This window comes from Diplotaxodon limnothrissa, linkage group LG20, assembly GCF_057381915.1.
Source record: "Diplotaxodon limnothrissa isolate DT_005_m linkage group LG20, D_limnothrissa_male_GT1.1, whole genome shotgun sequence".
NCBI classification, from domain to species: Eukaryota; Metazoa; Chordata; class Actinopteri; order Cichliformes; family Cichlidae; genus Diplotaxodon; species Diplotaxodon limnothrissa.
Window position 1 is genome coordinate 27159266 of NC_140615.1, and position 20901 is coordinate 27180166.

The 20901-nt window shown below is 41.0% G+C and overlaps 1 protein-coding gene across 1 annotated transcript in view; it reads right to left on the minus strand.

The window, feature by feature from the left end:
- Positions 1-19984, minus strand: part of LOC146611088 (metabotropic glutamate receptor 7-like) — a 73652-nt gene extending 53668 nt beyond the window's left edge. The window contains exon 1 of the mRNA XM_085345435.1: positions 19481-19984. Within this exon, the coding sequence (XP_085201561.1) occupies positions 19481-19984 (504 nt within the window). The remainder of the gene's footprint in view (positions 1-19480) is intronic.
- Between the last annotated feature and the right edge of the window lie 917 nt (positions 19985-20901).

Genomic DNA, 20901 nt, shown 5'->3' on the forward strand with positions numbered 1-20901 from the left:
AAGCAGGGCAGAGGTAATGACTGTGTCCATACATGCAACCTCAGGCTGGGCTTTGGTAATCTCTCTTTACCAGAGCGTGGCACTGCCAGCACAGCCGAAGAGGCAGGGAAGGAAGGGTGGGGGGAACTGACAGCTTTCCCTCCCTCTATCTGTCACCCTCTCCCCCTCTTTCTTCCTGCCCATCTGTGTCTCTCATTCTCACTCAAACTCTCCTTTTGTGAAGGCTCTGTCTCATCAATGTGCCCCCATACAACCTGTAACTCTCAGTCTCGCTCCCTTGTTCTCCGCCCCTCGGTGTATTTCAAACCAGCTGAAGGGAGACGAGTGAGTTTCATCTTCCTGTGCGTCTCTTCCTCCCTGTCGGCTGTCCGCATGCAGACACGCCCATACAGATGATCAGCAGACACTTCCTGCCCAGAGAGGTCCTTAGGCTGCCAGTTTCCCCCCAACCCGCGACAATCTGCCTTCAGTCATTTGGTCGAATGCCAGCCAACTTTGCCCTTCGTGGTGTCCTTCGTCCTCCTCTTTCCATATTTTTTCATTTTAACCCTCGCTCCAAAATTCTCCCACATACAATTAATTTGCAAAAGCAAATAGAACTACTGGGATTTTATCTTTACAATTTCTATCAACAATGCATCTGCAAATTTGTCAGTACCAAAGCAAAATCAGAATGTAGAAGGTTCACTGGGAGGTCATTTCATTCACAACAAATGCTGTGCCAACTTAAAGAGATCATTCTTTTCAGTTCAGTTCAGTTCTTTTTTATTTCAAACATATACATTCACCAACGTTTCATAAAATCATTCCATACAGTTACATACATTTTAATGATAATGTTTATAAAACGTCAAGTGTCGACATTAAAGTTGACACATTAAACATTTGTTTGTTTATACATTTAGCAAATATCGACAATTAAAATAGAATTTGTGTATATTTGAAATTGTGTTTCAAAGTCTGATATTCACTCTCCCATTAGCTCTGGTTTTGGTCTCTACCAAATATGCTGCTACCGTACCAAAGAAAGCCTCTTTAATGAGTCAGTCACACTAAAGTTAAAATAGGACATTTAAAGCTCATAGTTGCTCAGACTGAGAGGGCAACAACCACAACCTCTGGGTGACCACTTTTCACAAAGCAACTGGTCAAGTCATCTGATGAAAGTGAACCGGACTCCAGACAGTCTCAGTCCAACTCTGACTGACTGCTATCGCACTCAAACAGACTGGCAAAGATAATCGCTGCCTGGAAACCGCTGTCTAATTTATAAATGAGACAGACTGCTAAGACGTTGCGATCAGTCACTTGTGTCTCTTTGCAACAGAGATTTAACTGGTTTGGAACTGATTGCATTCTGACTTTATTCTTATATAAAAGCACGGTTGCCGAGCATTTATGTCATTTTGCAGTTCAATTGCTGTCCTGCTGCGACTGTGCCACTATTTGTGGAAGTATTTATGAATTTCAGATTTATATTTCTGATTTTATGGATGGACTATAAGTATAAGTAGTTAATTTTTGTGTAAACAAAAAATTAAACATAATTTCCCTGGGGATTAATGAAGTATTCTGATTCTGATTTTGATAAATAGATGTCAAAAGATTTGCAACAGACGGGAACAGATTTGCAATTTTTGCCTGTTTTTTGTAGATAATTGCTGTATTATCACAAACATGATGTCATTTCAAACTTGAACCCATTCAATTGCAAACTGATAGCAATTGAATGGGTTTTAAATGAATGGGTTGAATGGAGTCAATAGATTTGCTGACTCCATCTGTTTTTAGCCACTTAGAAGACGGAAACTGACTGCGAGCGGTCACAGACCTGATCCTTGTCTCCAAAGCAACTATTTCGAATGCAGCGAGATCACAAGTGCGTTGCACAATAGAAATCATTTCGACCGTGTCTAATCACTGTTTACGCTAGTGTGACTGCACCGTAGCACTTAAGTGTGCCGCTATCTACTAGTTGCTGCCTGCGTCTGACCTTGAACAGAAAGAGTGAAGTGTGTAATTATAGGTTATTATAATTAAGTACAATTACAATACATAGACTGAATTGAAATTAAATGTGAATACAATTAAAGTTGCACCACGCTAACATGGTGATGGAGCTGTGAAATGAAGCATGAGTAGCACAGGTCCTGTGACTTACATGGCTGAAGCCAGCCATCTTGCAGCCTGCAGTTATTTCCAGTTTACAGTCACAAACCCAACTATTCACATTTACATCCTTCCTAAGTGTGGTGTGTGTCTCAAGTCTTGGATTAAAAGATACTGTAGTTGGCAAAGAAAATTAGGTTTTAACAGCGGTTGGGAGACAGGTTACTTATTTTAATCCCTCCACCACTAATGTCTTTACTCTCATTTTTCTCTCCTCTCCAAGGCCAGCCTCATATTGCTCGTTTTGCCATTTTCCCGGCAGCTTTTCAACAAGGATATTACTTGAACACTATTTAACCAGTCGGGATGTTTATTGTTGCAGCAGCTGGTTTTTTGCCTTGTTCTTCTTGTAGAGAAATCACAACACCCTTTCAGAGTTGCCCACACGTTGAACTAGCCCCGGTGTTACATGACAGAAAGTTAGGCTTTTATAATCCTTTATCTAACACGACCTTCCATCGTCTCCTTCTTTCCGCCCACTTTTCTTTCTCCCAGTCGATTCCCTCACCCTCTGTCTCTCCCGCTCACTCCATGCCAGTCCCCTGGGCAGCTCCCGTGCTCTGTGCCGGGCCTGAGCTCTTGCATGGCTGCCCTGCCAGAGTGTATTTTAAGACAACCAGCATGTTTCTCCATGGGTATAGAGGCTAGGTATGACTCACAAATCAGATATTTGACCAGGAGAGCCACACAGTAGAGTAAAGCTGAGGCGTGGGAGGAAAGTGTGGATAGCTCACAAAGGGAACCTGACCGACCTCCATCTTTCCATCTGGTAAACAGACTGCTATTTCAACTGTATCGGTATTTCAAAGAAATAATAATTTCCCAACACCAAATAGCTGCCTATAAGCCTCATCAGAGAAGAGTGTGTATTGAGCAGAAGCTCAGCATCTATGCAGTGCATCGTAAAGGTGTAGTGTGTTTGTTGCTGCTACAAACACATGTCACAAATAGAGCCTAGTGAGTTCAGGATCCTGCCTTTCATGCTAGCATGACAGTCGAGCTTTTATCCTGTCACTCATGAGAGTTATTTTGTACAGATACAGTATCTCTTCAAGTCATTCCGTAAAGCTTCTTTTGACTTAGGATTCAGACAAAGCAAGGCCCTGCAGAGAACAATGCGGTTCAACAGAACAGCCTTGATCATCGAGGCTGTGCTGTGCGCTTTCTTCAGGTGTGACAGAATAAAACACAGCCTGCAGGTTTATGACTAAGTGTTATCAAATGTATTCCTCTAAATCCACGGGATCTCACATTACAGTTGGCTGTATTGATTTTTCCCAGCTGTAAAGTGCACTGGACGCAGTTTCGTTTTTTTCCTCTGTGTTCTTTATAGCCTGCATGCTGACTACATTTCTTCGGCTGAAAAAATAGGAAATCTCAATAATGCTGAAATCTACATGTCGTTATTCCTCATGTGACACATCTGAATACAAATGTCCATATTTGTGCTTTGGGAATCATGGGTGTGCGACACACGTCGACACCCCTGCTCGGCCTCATTGCTTCATCCAGTCCTAATATCGCTCTGACATATTTTTCACCAAAGAGCGAGCATAGGTTCATGTTTTTCCCACCTCCACCTGGAGCATGCTGGGTCTGACACATTCATTGTCAGTCGTGCACCTGCAACACTCTGACCTGCATCCCAATGAATCCCTCTGTACTCCCCCCCACCTTCTCTCCCTATGTAGCGCTCTCTTCAGACTCGACAGAGCATCATCACCAGGCCCATTTCTCCCCTAATAGTGCAGACAATGCGGGTGAGCCTCCTCGATCTTATCGTCCCTGTCTGCTCACAAAGAATTTTTTAGCAGGGCCATATAATTACAGACTGATCACAGGCGTGGAAAATATCACAGCTATCCTATTCCTTGTGTTAGTACTTCTGAGCTCTTATTTGATGCCATGCACTTGAGACATATGTACTGGTTTGGAAGGCGCACAGAACATTTTCATAAGCAGTTATCTGCTTGCTTGGCATTGCCTGCAGTGCTGCCTTGAACCTCTCCCAGAGTTGAGATCGTAGTATATTATCTGCAACACCTGCATTCACAACACACACACACCAAATTCCCTGTCAGCCCTCGTGGATCTGCATGTTGAGAGTAGTTGAAAGAGCATGGAGACGAATGCACTTTCCTCACACAGGTGAGTTAAAACAGAGGTAATGTCCACACACCGTGCTGTGCATTGTGGTAACTGTAGCGGTTACAGACTGTCTGCAGTCACAGTGTGTAGTGTAATTTCTACGGCGCTGAGATCCTCGTGTTACAAGAAATAGGCAGACTTAGCTGCTTAAACTGCCACTCAGTAAGATATTCACAGTCATCGACCACGGCTTTATAAAATTTGCACAACAACAATGAAAATTCAAATCTATAAAAAGGCAATAAAAATGTACAAACACGAGAATTGTAGTTAAATTGAAATGAAAAACAAATGAGGGGATAGACGAACAAACAAATACCGAAACGGATAAACAATTAAAATAGAGCTGCATGAAAACAAAAGTGAACAAAAACTAGAAACTGTCGAGTATAAAGCCCATAATAAAAGTGATTTAAAAGGCAACTGGGGTTTTTTTCCCCCCCACTTTTTTAAGTCTTCACTGTAGAGGTTTTTACTGCCCTTATTACTTTGGGTTTAGCTGCACACCAAGACCTTCCACCCGGGCCTTTATGTACAAAATCTTAACAGGGATTTCCAGACTAACTGGCCCTCACATTAACTGTCTTTCACACGAGGCATTTTATTGGTAGAACTTGTTGGTGGATGTGCACTGCCCCGGGAGGTTCAGTTCAGGTCAATAAAGTCTCTTCTCTCCAGCGGTTTCTGGGTCCTCACGGCAAAAGCCCATTCACCTTTCTTCTTCTGTCTAGACAGGGGTCAGCCAGAATAGCCTCAAGATCTCAGCTTACGTGACTCATGAGAAAATAAAAGCTCTGCTGGGAGGCAGACAACAGCAATATGCTTTCAATGTGACTGAGCTGTCAATAAATTACTATCTTTAAGTCTTGTAAGAAAGTGAGTTGATGCCATTGTTAGGGATGCATATTCTAAAAATGCTACATGATACACAATACCATTAGAGGTTACCAAATTGATACAAAATTCTAAAAAATGAGGACTACTTTTGATATCCTTCTGCGTTTTTTGCTTTAAAATTTTCTCCTTTCAGGCTGGTTTTTGCGGTGCTTCTCTCATGGTTTTATAAATCTATGCCCACCCAAAGATTGGGTAATCCACCACTCTGGTCAAGACTGAAATATGTCGATTTCCATTAGATAGGTTGCAGTGATATCTTGCACACATCACGTCCAAAGGTTGAATCCAATACCTCTGGTGATTGCGTTACTTTTTTTTAGGCCCACCAGCAGACTGAGTTTTGCTATTTTTGATGAAATGTCTCAAAAACAAATGGCAGGATTGTCATTAGATTCAGCACACATGCTTCATGGCCCGCTAAAGACAATTTATAATCACTTAGTTGATCCATGACTTTTTCCTCCAGCGCTGGCATCCAGTTAACATTTTACTGTAATTTACCCACTACTAATTACATCAGAATGAACCACAGCTTTACTCTGTGTTTAATGCTAATTGAAGAGATGGTTAACATAGTAAGTACAGGCTCCAGAGACTCTAGCACAGCTTTGGGCACTAAGTCTTGTTGTATATTTGTCTGTTTTTCTGCTTAATCTTAAATTTTATTTTGCTAACTACACCTGACTAAATGTAAGCATTTACAAAGTCCCTTTTCCTTCACCCAACACTTTAAATCATGTTTTGTTTTAAAATTCAAAAATGTATTTTTCTACCATTACAGGTACACAATCTTTTCTGAACATGACATTGGGATACTCTTGAAAGTTGCCCTAGTTGTTTGTAATCCATCACAGTGAACAACATCAACACATCCATCTTCTGAAGCATTTATCCAGTTTGGGGTTGCGCTAGCTGGTATTGGAGAAGAAGATGAGTGAACCCTCTATCTAGACCTGTGGCCAATTTAAATGCAGATATTTGACAGTATCGGAATTATGCAGGGAGGAAATACTGAGGGGGGAAGCTAGATCATTCAAGGAAAGTCATGCAGGCATCAAGCATTTGAGAAAATTTGCAATGTGTCTCTGGCCCACATTTCACTGCAAGACTGTTTTAATTGAGCCACATTGGAGGGTTTTTGTGAATCAACAACCTCCTGAAGGTCATGCCAAAGCATCTAAACTGGATTTAAGCCTGGATTTGACTAGGCCACTCCAAAAACCTTCAAATCCACAGAAAATGTTCTCCAAAAGTCTTAAGGATCATCATCCTTGTGTTCTTTTTTGTCAGCAGTGGGTTTCGCCTTGGAACCATACTGCTACTACTGCCCCACTCACACATATGTGTTTGTCATCTAGAAAATCAAAGTACAAGAAATCCCTGCAGATTTAACGTACCTCAACCTCAGCCTTAACCAGATCATTTTTCACATAGTGTTAGTTGTGAATAGCTTTTTCCTTTAATACATAAAATCATAACTTCAGAATTCCATTTTGTATTTAATTTTGGTTATCTTTGTCTAATATGATTTTTTTTGATGATCTGAAACTTGTACACCCATCCACCATTCTCTTCTGCTTACCCTTGTCAGAGTCATGGGGTAGAAACATGTAAGTCTGACAATTATGCAAAAAGAAAAAAAAGAAATCAAGAATGGGGGAAATAGTTTTTCACAGCACTGTAGATTCTGCAATATACTCTGATGAGAACAACCCTTTGTTCAATCATGGCCAGACGGCCCTGAGGCTCTCTGTTCTGCTTTGTGCTCCGGGTGTCATGCATCACTGAGGACATCTGACCTGCCAGTCATGTCAGCAACACACTAGAATCCCTGCACAAGCAGAACAATGGACAATAGTTCATTCAGTGAGCCCAAGAAGCTTTTTCCAGTGATCTATTGAAAACCTGCCAATAGTGGAAGAACTGGACACGGTCTTTCACGCAAAGCTATTCTGTGTAAACAGACTCCATTGGAAGTGAGATCACGATTCATCAAAGCGAGTGTCTCAACTAATGGACCGAGAAAATTTATGTGCGATGTGTTTTTGTGACATGAACATTTCACATAACTTCTACTCGCAGTGTAAGAAGGCTACACGCTGTCATGTAGTTCAGAGCCGGAATCAAAGATGCGCAACAGACGCCAGATCAGACAATTAACCCCAGACAAGTTAACCAGCCGAAACAGGAACGAGTCCTGCCAAATACAATGAAACTGTCACACATCACTACTGAAAGGTTATCTTTATTTTCAACACGAGCGCGAACATGCATCTCTCCCAGAACAGCTCATGTGGATCTCAAGCCTGCTAATAACACAATCTGTCAAACGAGCTGAAATATCACAAACAAAAAAACTTGAACGTATAAAAGATCTAAAAAGCTGAATATTGAGCTTTTTGGCTCATTGATCATTCAAAATACAGTATGTATGAAGTCTTGATGTATTTTTGTACAAATTTCATATGCGTTTCATAAAGACGGATTTTCTATATATATATATATATATATATATTTTTTTTTTGTGTTTTCAGTAACTTTTAAAGACTCAGACATTAATCCAAATCCCTATATAAAAATGATGACAGGGTTCAGAAACAGAAAATTCCTCTATAGCGGTATTAGTGAAGCTAAACACATGAATACGGCATTGAAGAAAGACAGGATTATGTGAATTGCACATGGCCTAAATGTAAAGTGTTAACATTATAGTAGAAGGACACCTCAAAGCGTCGGTGGTTAACTTGGGTGCTCCGTAACCTTTTTTTGCATGGTTTCTCCAAATAAAAAAAGGTGTGATGTGTTTCCAACTGTGCACAGGAGCTGGAAAATTGAGCATTGAGAGGGAAGGATTACTGCCACCCAAAAAACCCCCCACACACATGTATTTGTCATCTAGGAATTCATTAAATTAAAGTACAAGAACTCCCTGCAGATATACAGTACCTCAATCTTAGCCATAACTAGAACATGCCTAAACTCAGCCCCCATCCCAACCAGCGGTTAACCTCGTGGTAAACCACACATCAAGAATTATGTGAAGACTCAGCCAGCAAGTCATTAAAATTCAAATGAGCTCTGCTACCGATAACCACAAACTGTAACGATCTGCCAAAGAAAGCGCCCATCTAGCTTTTAACGAGAAGCTCATGTTAGTGACAGTGTGGAAGGATGTAAAAATTAATGGCACCCTCCCTCAGCACAGCATGTAGCTAGGTGCATGCTTCCTTCAGATGGCAGGTCTAGAAAGCAGAGCACAAAAAGTACAGCTTCTAAATAAAAGTGCTAACATCAGGTTTAGGAAGTTTTCTGGAAGGAGATCCAGCTTTTTTAAAAACAGCTTTTTACAGTGGATATCTCAAAAACTGGGCATCTCATATCAAAACATTTTACATAGATGAATAGCACTCCAGGCCAGAGAAAAGTCAAAAATTGATTTTAAGGTGAGCTGTCCCTTTAATGTGAATGAATATAGGCATTTCAGTAGCAACAAACACACTTAATACAAGCAGACATAGATACTAAAACATAAGCTGCCAGGCATATAGTGCACAAGCTGTAATACTAACTCTGAAATACAGTGTGGTTAGATTTCTTCGGTACTAAATACATTTTTCACAATTAGCCTCATAAACTAAAGAGTGGCGAGAATAGTCTTTGACAAGACGATGCATCGTACACAAAAGCTGGAGCAAATTTATGCTGGCATGTATCGTATTTCATTGGACTTAAACTTCCAGGTAGTGAGCACATGACGCCTCTATGCATAATCCATTGTTGCTATTGATCCACCAAGCCTCATTAAGGGTAACATGTAAGTGCTTCAGCACTGATAAGGCAGTTAAAAAACACTATATTCGGTCATCAATAGCTTCTGTCCAGGAGACAATTGCAGTTTAAGCATCCTCTATTTGAAGGCAAAGAGCTTCCATAATTTGTAAAATGTCAATGGTGATTGAGGTCTTCCCCCAAATCAATGTACCTGTCAAAAACGGGCGTTTCAAAGAGCCCTTGAAATCCCACAGGATTTGCATGTGAAAATAGTAATCCAGTCAACTGATTTTTTATGTATGCTGGCTGCTGAGGCACAGTATACTTTTCAAGCTCAAAAGAACAGAGGACACAAACACGTTCAAACAGCACTCACACTCCACTGCATAGCCAGCAGAGAGAGGGAAAGAAAGAGAAAGAGAGGGAAGAGGGAAAAAAACATTCACCAAACATTATCTCGAGGGAAATACACACAAAATGAAATTGAAGCTAATGAAACTCTGGAGTTCCGCTCTTATATTTTCACATGTAAAATCAACAGGTATTTTAGCTTAACTACCTGGGGCCCATGCTGCACTCTAATAATTTAGTCCCCCAATAAAGGCCACAGCGTGCTGGCTGATATAATGGCTATACCGTATATTACAGCGTGTTGTCTGAATGAATGTTTTGATGCACCCCGAGGCCCTGCTGTAATAACACAACTGAAGGACAAGGAATGAATCCCAGTGACAGTTTATTATGTACGCTGTGAAGAAGAGAATACTGGACCTCGACATCTCTGATACAAAGAGCAAACGTGCTCATACACTCACTGGACACTTTGTTAGGTACACCTTTGTTAGCACTGAGTTGGACCCTGTGTTTTGCCTTCAGAACTGCTTTAATTCTTCATGGCACAGATGCAACAAGATGCTGGATACATTCCTCAGAGATTTTTTTCAGATACTGACCTGATAGCATCACACAGTTGCTGCAGATTTGTCGGGTGCACATCCACGATGTAAATTTACCATATCCCAACGGAGACTTGTTGACTGTGGAAGCCATTTGAGTTTTGCGACACAGCATGTTTTCCTGCTGGAAGTAGTTATCACAAGATGGATACACTGTGGTCGGCAACAATACCCAGGTAACCTGTGCTGTTTAAACAATGCTTAATTGGTACTAAGGGGCCCAAAGTGTGCCAAGATAATATCCCACACACCAGCACACCACCACCCACACCCTGATCTGCCAAATATAAGGTAGGATAGCTCTGTGCTTTCACGTTTTAATGCCATATTCTGACCACGCTATCCAATCATCGCAGCAGAAATCGAGACCCATCAGTCCGGACAATATTTTTCCAATCTACTACCGTCTAAGTTTGGTGAGCACATTCAAATGATATCCCCAGTTTCCTGTTTTCAGGTGACAGGAGTGGCACTTGGTGTGGTCTTCTGTTGCCTTCAAGGTTTGATGTGTGTTTAGAGATGCCTCAGTTGTAACAAGTGGTTGAGTTACTGTTGCCTTTCTGTCAGCTCAAAGAAGTGTAGCCATTCTCCACTGCCCTCTGGCATCAGCAAGACATTTTCGTCCAGAGAACTGCCACTCACTGGATATTTTCTCTGCTTTGGACCATTCTCTGTGTGAGAAAATCCCAGCAGATCAGCAGTTTCCAAAAATAATCAGATAGACCTGTCCGGCGCCAACAATCATGCCACGTTCAAAGTCATTTAAATCACCTTTCTTTCCTATTTTGTTGCTCAATTTAAACTTCAGCATGTCATCTTGACTACGCTTGCATGCCTAAATTTGATAAATTGAGTTTTGCGTTAATGAGCAGTTGAACAAATGTATCTAACAACAATGACCGGTGAATGTAAACATTAAAACAGGCATATTCAAATAAAATTGTATACATGCAGTACTCATGTATACAATTTATTTACTCAACTTTTTCATACAACTTTATTGTTAAATGTTTACACTTTAAATTTACACTTTACACACAAAAAGACTAAACCCTTTACTGTGTACATTTTTGTTATTATGCCAGATTTTTAAAAAAGTAATTAAAAGTTGTTCTACTTAAATTAATCACAAATTAATGCCTCGGGATAATTATCCGATATTTGTCATAAGTAAAAGGATCATACAAACTGCACTCATTCTGATTAGTAAATTATGAGGGTATTTCGAATCACAGTCCAAGTACATTTTGCTGATAATGCTTATATGCTTTTACTTCAATAAGAAATCTGGACTATACAATCATTTGTTGCACTGCAGCAGTTTTCTTTTTTTGTATTAGTTCAACTAAAATAAAGGTTCTGACTAATTAACACATAGAAGCGGAGGACATATTAATTATGGTAGTGACTGCATTAAACATTGAAATATACTAATTATACCTTTTAAAAATCATCAAAAACAAACATCTCTTCTCACAAGCAAATGCAAATCTGGGGCACATTAAATTAAAGAGGAAACTAAGAAAATATAAACACTGCAGCAGAAGGGCCATTGTGTTTTCTCTTTCCTCTCTCGCAGTCCTAACTGCCGTGTGGCGTGCCTCTACTTCTTGCCGCTCTTCAGCGGCATGCCAACATCAGAGCCCTCACACGGGTGTGCAGTCTATGCAGAGCCTCGTGCCACCAGCCTCCAGGGATGGCAAGACAGACATGTGAACAGTGCATCTCCTGTCACTTTTAAGTTTAAGTCACGCTGCAGGAAGTGTATTAAGTGTATTGTTTTATTAACCCTCAATCAAATGAAGTGTGTGATGGAGACTTCAAAACAACAGTGACGATCAGATCTGTCAGTCAGCAGGCCGAGCCACCATTTTGGTCTCTAATTATTTAATTTTGTTGTTGTTTTTATCTGTCAGGTGGAAATTTTGTGCAGAAAATCTTGGTCTCTAGAGGATGACTGGCGTTCTCAACACTTGTTTACCTCCTGCTGCACCCTTAGCCAAACACTCCTTGTTTTCAGACCTTTTAACCATTTGTTGTAACGCTTCACTTTACTCTCCATTAAAATGAAAAAGCAAAACGTTCTCACTGTTGAATGATTTCTTACATAAAACACACACATACAGAACTCAGGTTCATTTCCATCAACCTCAGCTAGATTTAAGTTCTAAATGGCAACGTGTATTTGTTAGCGAACATGCTAACATTAGCATACTGAAATATTTGCTAACATTTCGTACACTACTTATGAGCATAATGTGTTTGTAAGTAGATTTAAGAGGCTTTTACTATTATTTTCATCTATTTACAGACATTACTTCACTTTTGGATGTCCACAGGAACGTGCTAATAAATGCATTACTACACATAGCTGCATATTTACATTTTAGCATGTTCTGACCATTTACTAATGTTTCTATACTGCTCATAAATGTTAATAAGGACAACAAAAGTAATGTCTTCCTCTTTTTTCCTCCTGTTTTCACCGTTTTCTTGAAAAAAGGATATATTTTATGTGTTGAAAGCAAGTGATAAGAACATAAGAGAACAAATAACACAATCCAGGTCTGAGAGGACCACACGGCACACCCTTTTGAAGAAGCACACGCTCTCACAGACAGCACTAAAAGCAGCCTTTTAACAGTTCCACTTAATTCATTTACTAGGATTGAGACAGGTGCCGGATAAAATACAGATCATATTTAAAAAGCAAATTTCATTCAGATATCCTGTGCTTAGCCTTACAGCACTTAAGTCCACTGTAGCTAAGTGGTCCAGCCTCTTAGCTGTACTGTTGTAGTTTGCTGTAGTTTGTTCCTGCGTGCAAACGAAACTACAATGAGGCCTCTGATAAGTCTTTTCAGCCCGTGCTGGATCATTTTCTGCTGAGGCAATGGGGACAATTTTTCCTTTTGGAGGGATGAGTGAGAGGCCGGCCTGCAGCCAGCGGAGACCTCCTCATGCTTTTCCACTCATCCCCGTAAGGAGATTGGACGTAATGGGGTTTCCTCTTCCATGGCTCCTTCTGCTCACCAGATAAACTGCAGCAAACTTCCAACAAAGTCTTAGCGCTATTCTTGTCACATTTTACAGTCATTCCAACAATAACTTTTGACGGAATACAGTTGTGACCTCATTGTGAGCGGAGCTAAGCTTTTAAGCAGGTGGCCTCGTCCCCACCCTCCAGGGCAGTGGAATAAAATAGGGGAAACAGCCCCTCTGGGGAAGTCAAACTGCAGCAATTGTCAAGAAGAGACCCAAAAACCCATGTAGAAATGAGGGATGGCGCCTCATTAAAGACACCATATCAACATTTTCCAGCTATAAATGGAATCACAATGCAATAAACAAGCTGCATTATGATTGAAAACAAAGAACGGAATAAAAATGTACTGGCTGCGTTTTCATTGAGAAACATTTATTCATGTAGCAAGCTATTATGTAGCTTAATAATAGGGTGCAGCATCCCCCCCAGGCCTGCAGGGAATGACCAAGACCTTGATATAAGGGCTTGGATTGATTTTCATATTCTCCCCGTGGCAGTCTACTGACCTAATGGCCTTATGTCAACAGAAATGACAACTAGTCTAACAGGGATATTTTATTCATTTTATTAATATTGCATTACTTGCTCGCCATGTGTTGTGTTTGGGTGTGTGAATATATACCTGGTCTGCTCAACGGCACTCCTTCACAACATTGCTTGAACTAAAAAGAGAGGAAGGAAGGAAATTTCAAAAGACATCGTCATTAGGCATCGTCTGTCTCGGCGGTTGTCTGTGTAGATCTGAACCCAGGATTTGGCGGACTCTTTGATGCATTTTCCTTGAGTACAGTTCATTATCTGAAAACATTTTGTAAACACTGCAATATGTGTGCAAAAAAATCCAATTTTCACATCAAATCCATGCACATTTATTGCTTAACAAGATCAGCGGTTCTCAGTCCCGCTGAAATCCTCTCGGAACAGATAACATTGTTTGAGGATGCACCAAGAAAGGTGAGATACATTTGCTTCTCGTCGTATATTGATCTTCCTGTCTTTCTCACTTCGTCCAGAGTTCAACACGTTTGAACTCTGGCCTGGGAAATGGCAAGTCCCGCCAATATCCAGCCAATTTAAAAGAGCCGGTGGAATTGACCTCTTCTTAAGTAAGTATTGATTGTCTGAATCCTTGTTTGTATAACTGTATGCTTAGGAAGGTTCTTCCTGGATGGCAGGGATGCAAGTACAAAAAACTATGGTATATAGAAACTGATAAAAAATGGTGTATATTTGTCAAATTCTGGAAACTCTTGCTAGCCTATTAATTATGTTAATACCTGCAGCCTGTACTTGTATCCCTGCCCACATTATTTCCTGGATTTCATGCGTTTTAACACAGAGTGTGAGCAAATTTCACCGTGCCAATTCGGGTTTAAACTGCCCATAAGTCAGCACTTGATTAAACGACTGGAATGGAAACCAGCAGGGCTCTCAGTCTCAACTAGAAGTGAATGTCACTGAACTATAGACAATGCATTCAGAATCATAAATTAAAGTGCAACAGATTCATTTCAAGTTCAACAGCATCTCTCTGCATATGTTTATTTTGTTTTTTTGGTTTTGTTTTTATATTTTTTCTCTCTAAAATAAGTATACTATCTAATGTTGCCATAACAACAAAACCATAGAACTTGTAAAATCAGCCACCACCGCAACATGTCACTTGTTTTTAAGTTAATCACGTAAAGCTATTAGCCCCAGTCTTCACGTGCATGGCAGCATTATTACAACGTTTCTCTCTCAAGTATTACACTTTGTTAAAGCAATGTTTATATTTAGAATGGCCTGGATCTCAGATAGTGCTTTTCTACAACGCGTCTCAAATCCACTTCACACACACACACTTTATTCTGTGTCTAAGTAATCATTCGGCATGCAGACTGGAGCAGCCAGGGATCGAACCCCCATCTGTCCGCTCAGCAGAAAGCCTGCTCTACATCTTGAGCCACAGCCACCTGCAATTTAGGATCATCACCCTATTTTAAATGTGACTAAATCCACAGATGATGTGTCATCACATCTCATCTATACATAGAAGCATGTTCACATCCTTATTTTAATCTAAAGGTCGTGTACCCAAATAGAATGAATAAGATGTCTTTTCTGTCCTAAAATATGCTTCTTTTGTTTGTTTACTTTTGCACACACAGTGGTGCAGCGGTTAGCACTATCACCCCCGGCACAAATTTTCTGAGTTTGAATCCACCAGCAGGCTGAGGGTTTTCTGTGTGGAATTTCCTCCTACGGTCACGCTTCTTAGACTTATTGGTGAGTATAAATTGGCTGTGTATCTAAGTGAATCGCTATCAGCCTCTACACGATAGACTGGTGACCTGTCCAGAGTCTACCATGGTGGATAATCAGGAAAAATTGATGTTTGCATGCTGCCTGCATTAAATTAACATCGCACGGTGATTTTCTTTCTATTTGAGAGTACCTGTGTGGCTTAGGTTCACTAAACCACACAGGTACATTTTGTGATCTCATAATCTAATATTCAGTAATTCCCTTTTTCTTTTGTGGATAAGTCACGACTGCAAAGAAGGGTGGATATAATTGGATGGGTTTGATGGCTTATTAAAGTCATCCATATACAGTCGAGTTTTCAATTTACATCTGCATGATAAATCCCACTGATTTCTCAAAAGAGAACATTTGGAAATATCTAACCTATTTATCTCATCTCTCGTATACAGTACAAATTCTGCTTGTTTTTTATGCTGTTAAAAACATTTTTCATTTTATTTTTGGCACAGCTGACTTTCTTTTTATAGTCAGTAGTCAAATGTGCACTACTAAAACTTCATTCACCATCCTCTTCAGTAACAAATCCAACTCTGTTGTTTGTGATCTTAAAAACGTTTACTTATGAGTTAAATGCTGAACCTTAGTTGAGAAAGAACTGTCAAGTTAGGAAATTAATTTTCTTTTTTTATCCACGTTTCAAGCACTTGTTATAAAGTTAAAATGTACTGAGTTGGCTTTCTATGTCAAACTCTGAATAAAAGCCAATTAGTAAGTGATGGAGAGGAAATACAAAAGCCGAAGCCACTGGTGTGGATCATTAGATATCCACAAGACAGCTGTGTTTCCATCCCTTCAGCATTGGTAATAGGCCAATTTGTGGGCATATATGTGCATATCTACTCATATGCTGGCTACTTAACATACCAACGGTGTGTTTTATCGTATGGCTGAATGCAGTACTAGGGATGTGACTAATGGACCTGAGCTGCTGCAAGCATCCACGTACAAATGGCAACCGTTACCATGTTTAGAAAACTAGATATATTAAACCTGTGCCATCCGATGTCACTTTTAGAGCTTTCTCCAAAACACACACACACACAGCTCCTTCATATTCCTTTGGTGTCCGTCTTTACCATTGTCAGCTAAATAGATCACACTGCAAGGCTTCAATCTCCTTCAAATCAGTCACAGTGATGATTCTGTGAAAAAAAGGGGGGAGATAAAAAGCCGACCGGAGCCTGTCAGGGCTATGAGAGCAGAGGACGTCAATGCCTCACTTAGACAGCCAGTCTGAAGGGGCCGGTTCCCCAGACGAAGAGGACAAGACGGAGTTCACCTCCATTCAATACAAAGTTTTGCCACCGCCTTTGGGAGAAGAGATGCGACGGAGCATAGCAGGCTGCAATCCCTGATGTAAATGTCATCAGGATCAAAATCAATTTCATGATTCATTCAAGAGGCCAGAACTTTAAAACGTACAAAGTTACCTGTTATTAATTTTTTTAAATTAACAACAGCGTCATCTTCCCGCCTCTGCTCGCGTTCATGGAGTAAGGACTCGACGATTTTCTGCACACATGCAAACAATTCAAAAGTTTGGCTGATTGATTTTTTTTCCTCCTGTGGCATTGTTGCTTCTCATTTCCAACACAGCATGAAAGGCACTGACATAAAAACATCTTAGCAGCAAATCGGCCTCACCATGGCAACAGTATTGATCACCTCTCCTGGGTCCTCAGAAAAATCTATCCCTCATGTCAATTTCCCAGCACTAACAGTTCAGCAGCTACTCACGTCTTGAATAGACAGGCATGATATTTAGAATCTAGTAATAAAACCTACAATCATTATTTAGCTTCCCTGATGATTCATTTATCGCAGGAGTGAGATACAAAATGACCTGATGATTTTCACTGAGAACAATGCGGGGAATCGGTTGTCACTATTCACAGTCTTGAAGCATAAAGATTACACTAGGATTTCTTGATTATGGAGCTCAACCAATAATGAGGTCTAATTGAAATTGACTAAGAGAAGAAACTGAACGCTTTGTAGAGAGTCCGTCTGACTGAGGTCTGGTCTTTTTGATATGAATCCCCCCCCCCCCCCCCCCCCCCCCCCCATTTGCTGGTTTAATTACATCTGAATGGGGGTTTCTCAGGCATTTGATGTTTTTCACAAGACTCACTGAGTAGTATATAGATTTTATTTCAAAGCAGCCTCAGAAACTTAAAGTTACTGCCACCTACCAAACAAACACAGTGTGACTAATGCAAGTAAGTGGGTATGTATTGATTATATTGTATCGTGTGGCCTCAAATTTAATTTGTTATCCATAATACCATTGCTTCTGGTTCCACTGAAAACATAAGTGTGCTCAGAGGCAAAAAAGTTTAAAGGAGGACTGAATCTAACTTCTCAAGGTATTTGGATTTAAGTGCGCCGAAGAAATATGCCTTTTTTTTTCAGCACTTTGAGGAAATGAGAACAAATGCAAAGTGATGGATGGGTCTGCATGACAACTGCTGTCAATCCACAAGCTTGATTACAACACCTGAGCTTCAGCAACACCATGCCTACACTCTGACAGCTTGACACTTGCAGACGTGTTGGTACACCTGGTGTGAGGAGGAGAGAATAAAGAGAATTAGGGACTAATCTGGCTTCCCTTTAAACCCTCTCAGTTTCACAAATGCATAGGTTTTCATGTTACAGAGCTTGCACGAAACTGAGGAACTCTTGCAACCCTCGCGCCGTGCAACAAAATAACAAGTGCAGTTATGCTTCAAAGCGTAACTGCAGGGTTTTGAAATCTTGTAATAATAAAAATTTAATTTATTAAGTGAGCCTACAAAGAGAGAACAGGAACTAAAGCTAGGCTGAAGATTGTGGTGTTGTGGTGGGGACGATCAGTCCGGCAAAAGGAACCACAAACCCTGGATATAAAAAAATGAGTATATATATATATATATATATATATATATATATATATATATATATATATATATATATATATATATATATATATATGTACACAAATGTGTGGCATGTGTAAGTGTCTGTAGAGTAGAAAGGGAAGACGACTGGGTGGGGGTTAAAAGCTTGTTAAGTACTCTGACGGTCTTACAGATGCAATTAACCAGCTACTTACACAATTTGTCGAACTGAGCTGGAACAAAAACAATGACTGACAAGACTCTGAGTTACAATCTGCAACCACAAATCATTAGCACCAACACTGCATGCAGCTCCTCCCCAGTTTAAACGCCACTTTAAACTTGCACAGGAAAAACTGTACAGAATTATGCAAAAGCATGCACATGTTTTTTCGAGTAATTAAATACTTTGCTATGTAGATGTGTTTTAAATAATTAATCTTTCTGTACTGGTGCCTTGCTGCATTTCCCATTTCACTGCAGCACCAGCAGTAGGCCAACATCATCAGTTGACTCTCAGCCAACAGAAATAGAGACGTTTTCCTATATGCTCAAGCTATGCCATTAGGAAATTAGTCTTGTGAATTCCTTTCATTTACTTGCAGCCATCAAGCTCAATCAGGCTGCAAAGCGATGGAAACAAGCTTATTTTGCACCCCCTTCCCCCGTAGGTAAAAGCTAAAGGAAACTCAAGCATAACTCAATGCTTTCAGGTTCAAAACAATTCATAAAACCGCCTGCAGTCTGACGTACAAGAGGTTCATATAATCATGTGCAATCATATGAAACAGGCCTTTTATTCTCAGGAGGGGGTTGTTGAGTTTGGGTGTGATTGTGTCAGGCTGTCAGTGCCCACTCATCCAGACTCCGGAGTGAGACTGGAACAGACGGGAGCTGTTCTTTCAGCACCACCGGGGACAAGCAACAGCACTCTCAGCTGTCTCATCCACACAGTCTAGTGGATTGAAAAACCACCCAAACTCACTTCACCTTCCTTTTGTGCCCCATGTTTTAAGATGGAGAGAGGCATCAGTGAGAACACATCGAATCCAATACCACCATCTGAAAATAGATTCTTGCTCATGATGGATTCTCTCTCTTTTTTTGTTGGTGTCCTTTCTCAGATACAGTTTTCAGCTGTTTCACTTTTGCTGTCCTTTCAAGCTGCTTTTGAGCGACAAAAAAAGTGTGTTTACCCCTCTCTAAAGCGCATTATTACCTCCAAATTCAACAAACTTCTGCTGCAATAGTGGGAAAAAATGCGATTATCTTAAAGCCACAAAACTAGTGCACACGCTCAGACTTGCCTGGAAGAGGCGTAGGATGTTGGCAACCATAATCGATACTGAACTCGCCGAGGCTCCGATGACTCCCACCACTTTTTCAGGCTTGACAAACACCGGTGGGTCCCCGTTAGTGCACCGCACGTCGGAGGTGTCCTTCGTGATCAGCGCTTGCACGAAAGTTAACGATTGCTCCAGCGCATAAGTATCCCTCGAACAAGTGTCCAGCACCCGTGCGCCTAAGGTGATGTTGGGTAAGAGTTGCTCGTCCTGGTTAATTTGGTCCAAAGCGTACATCATGGCCTCAAGCCGCTGGATGCCGTTCTCTTTTTTGAGGTCCCCGCACGGCGCACCATCGATTCCTCTGGCATGCACCGGGAAGAGTCCGCCGAGGGTCAGGTGTCCCTCAGTCCGTATCGAATGGGGTGCATAAGTCTCCTGAGGCAGCGCGAAATCTATCACAGTCCTCATAAGCCAAAACACCCTCCATATAAAGCTCAGCTTCACGCGTACACCGGGACAAGCCATGATCAACTTTTAGGAAGGAAGAAGCCTGCGATCCGACGATGATGAGACCAGAAGAGGCTAAGAAGTTTGCTAAAACGAACCCATTCTTGTCACCAGGGAGGAGATTCAACAAGCTGGGCTGAGGAACCAAGGGGCAGCAGAAGACTCAGGCGAACTGCGCCCATCGTTTTACAGCCAGGAGTGAGCGGTTAAGCTTGTTGAATAGTGAAGCCCCTAACGGAAATTTAGCGCTCTCAGGAAGGGAGGCTACATCCATTAGTTAGAGAGAATATCACTGAAAGGAGACGAAAACCCGCAGCAAATTATCTGGCCTAATTTTGTCCATTTATGCTAAATCCAAAGAGCGAATAGAAACATAATGAAACCGCTGCGAGGAACTGGCATATCTTCACAACCCAAAGCCCGGAATTTAAGTATCGTGTAGTAGGAATTATCGCTTTAAATCAATACTTCTTAGGACCGGCAGAAGTGGGTGACATTCTCCTTCCCCAGAACAACTCCACGGGAGCGCAGGAATGGCTCGCTCGGCTGTGGTGTTTGTCTCCCAGGGGTGCATATCATCTCCACAGTCTCCAAAGGAGGGGAGGGAATGACGGAGGGAGGGAATGAGGGGGGGTGGGTTAAAAGAAAAAGGAAAAAAAACGGTTAGTGTGAACGCAAACGTGCGTTCATTAAGCAGTGGACTAAGAAAAACCAGCTAATTAAATCCCCGACTCTTTCTCAGTCTCCGCAACCGGTCGCCTTTATACAAAATGAATGAGTCACAGCGAGGGATTCACTGTGTGCGCCGAGTTTTCAGCCCCCTTTCGACGCGAGACGTCATTCAGCTGGCAGCAAAAAAGAAAAAGGAAAAGGAGAAAAAAGATTAGCATCACTTTGTGGAAAGGTTTCCAGGAAGTTAGCGCTCGCTATCTTCA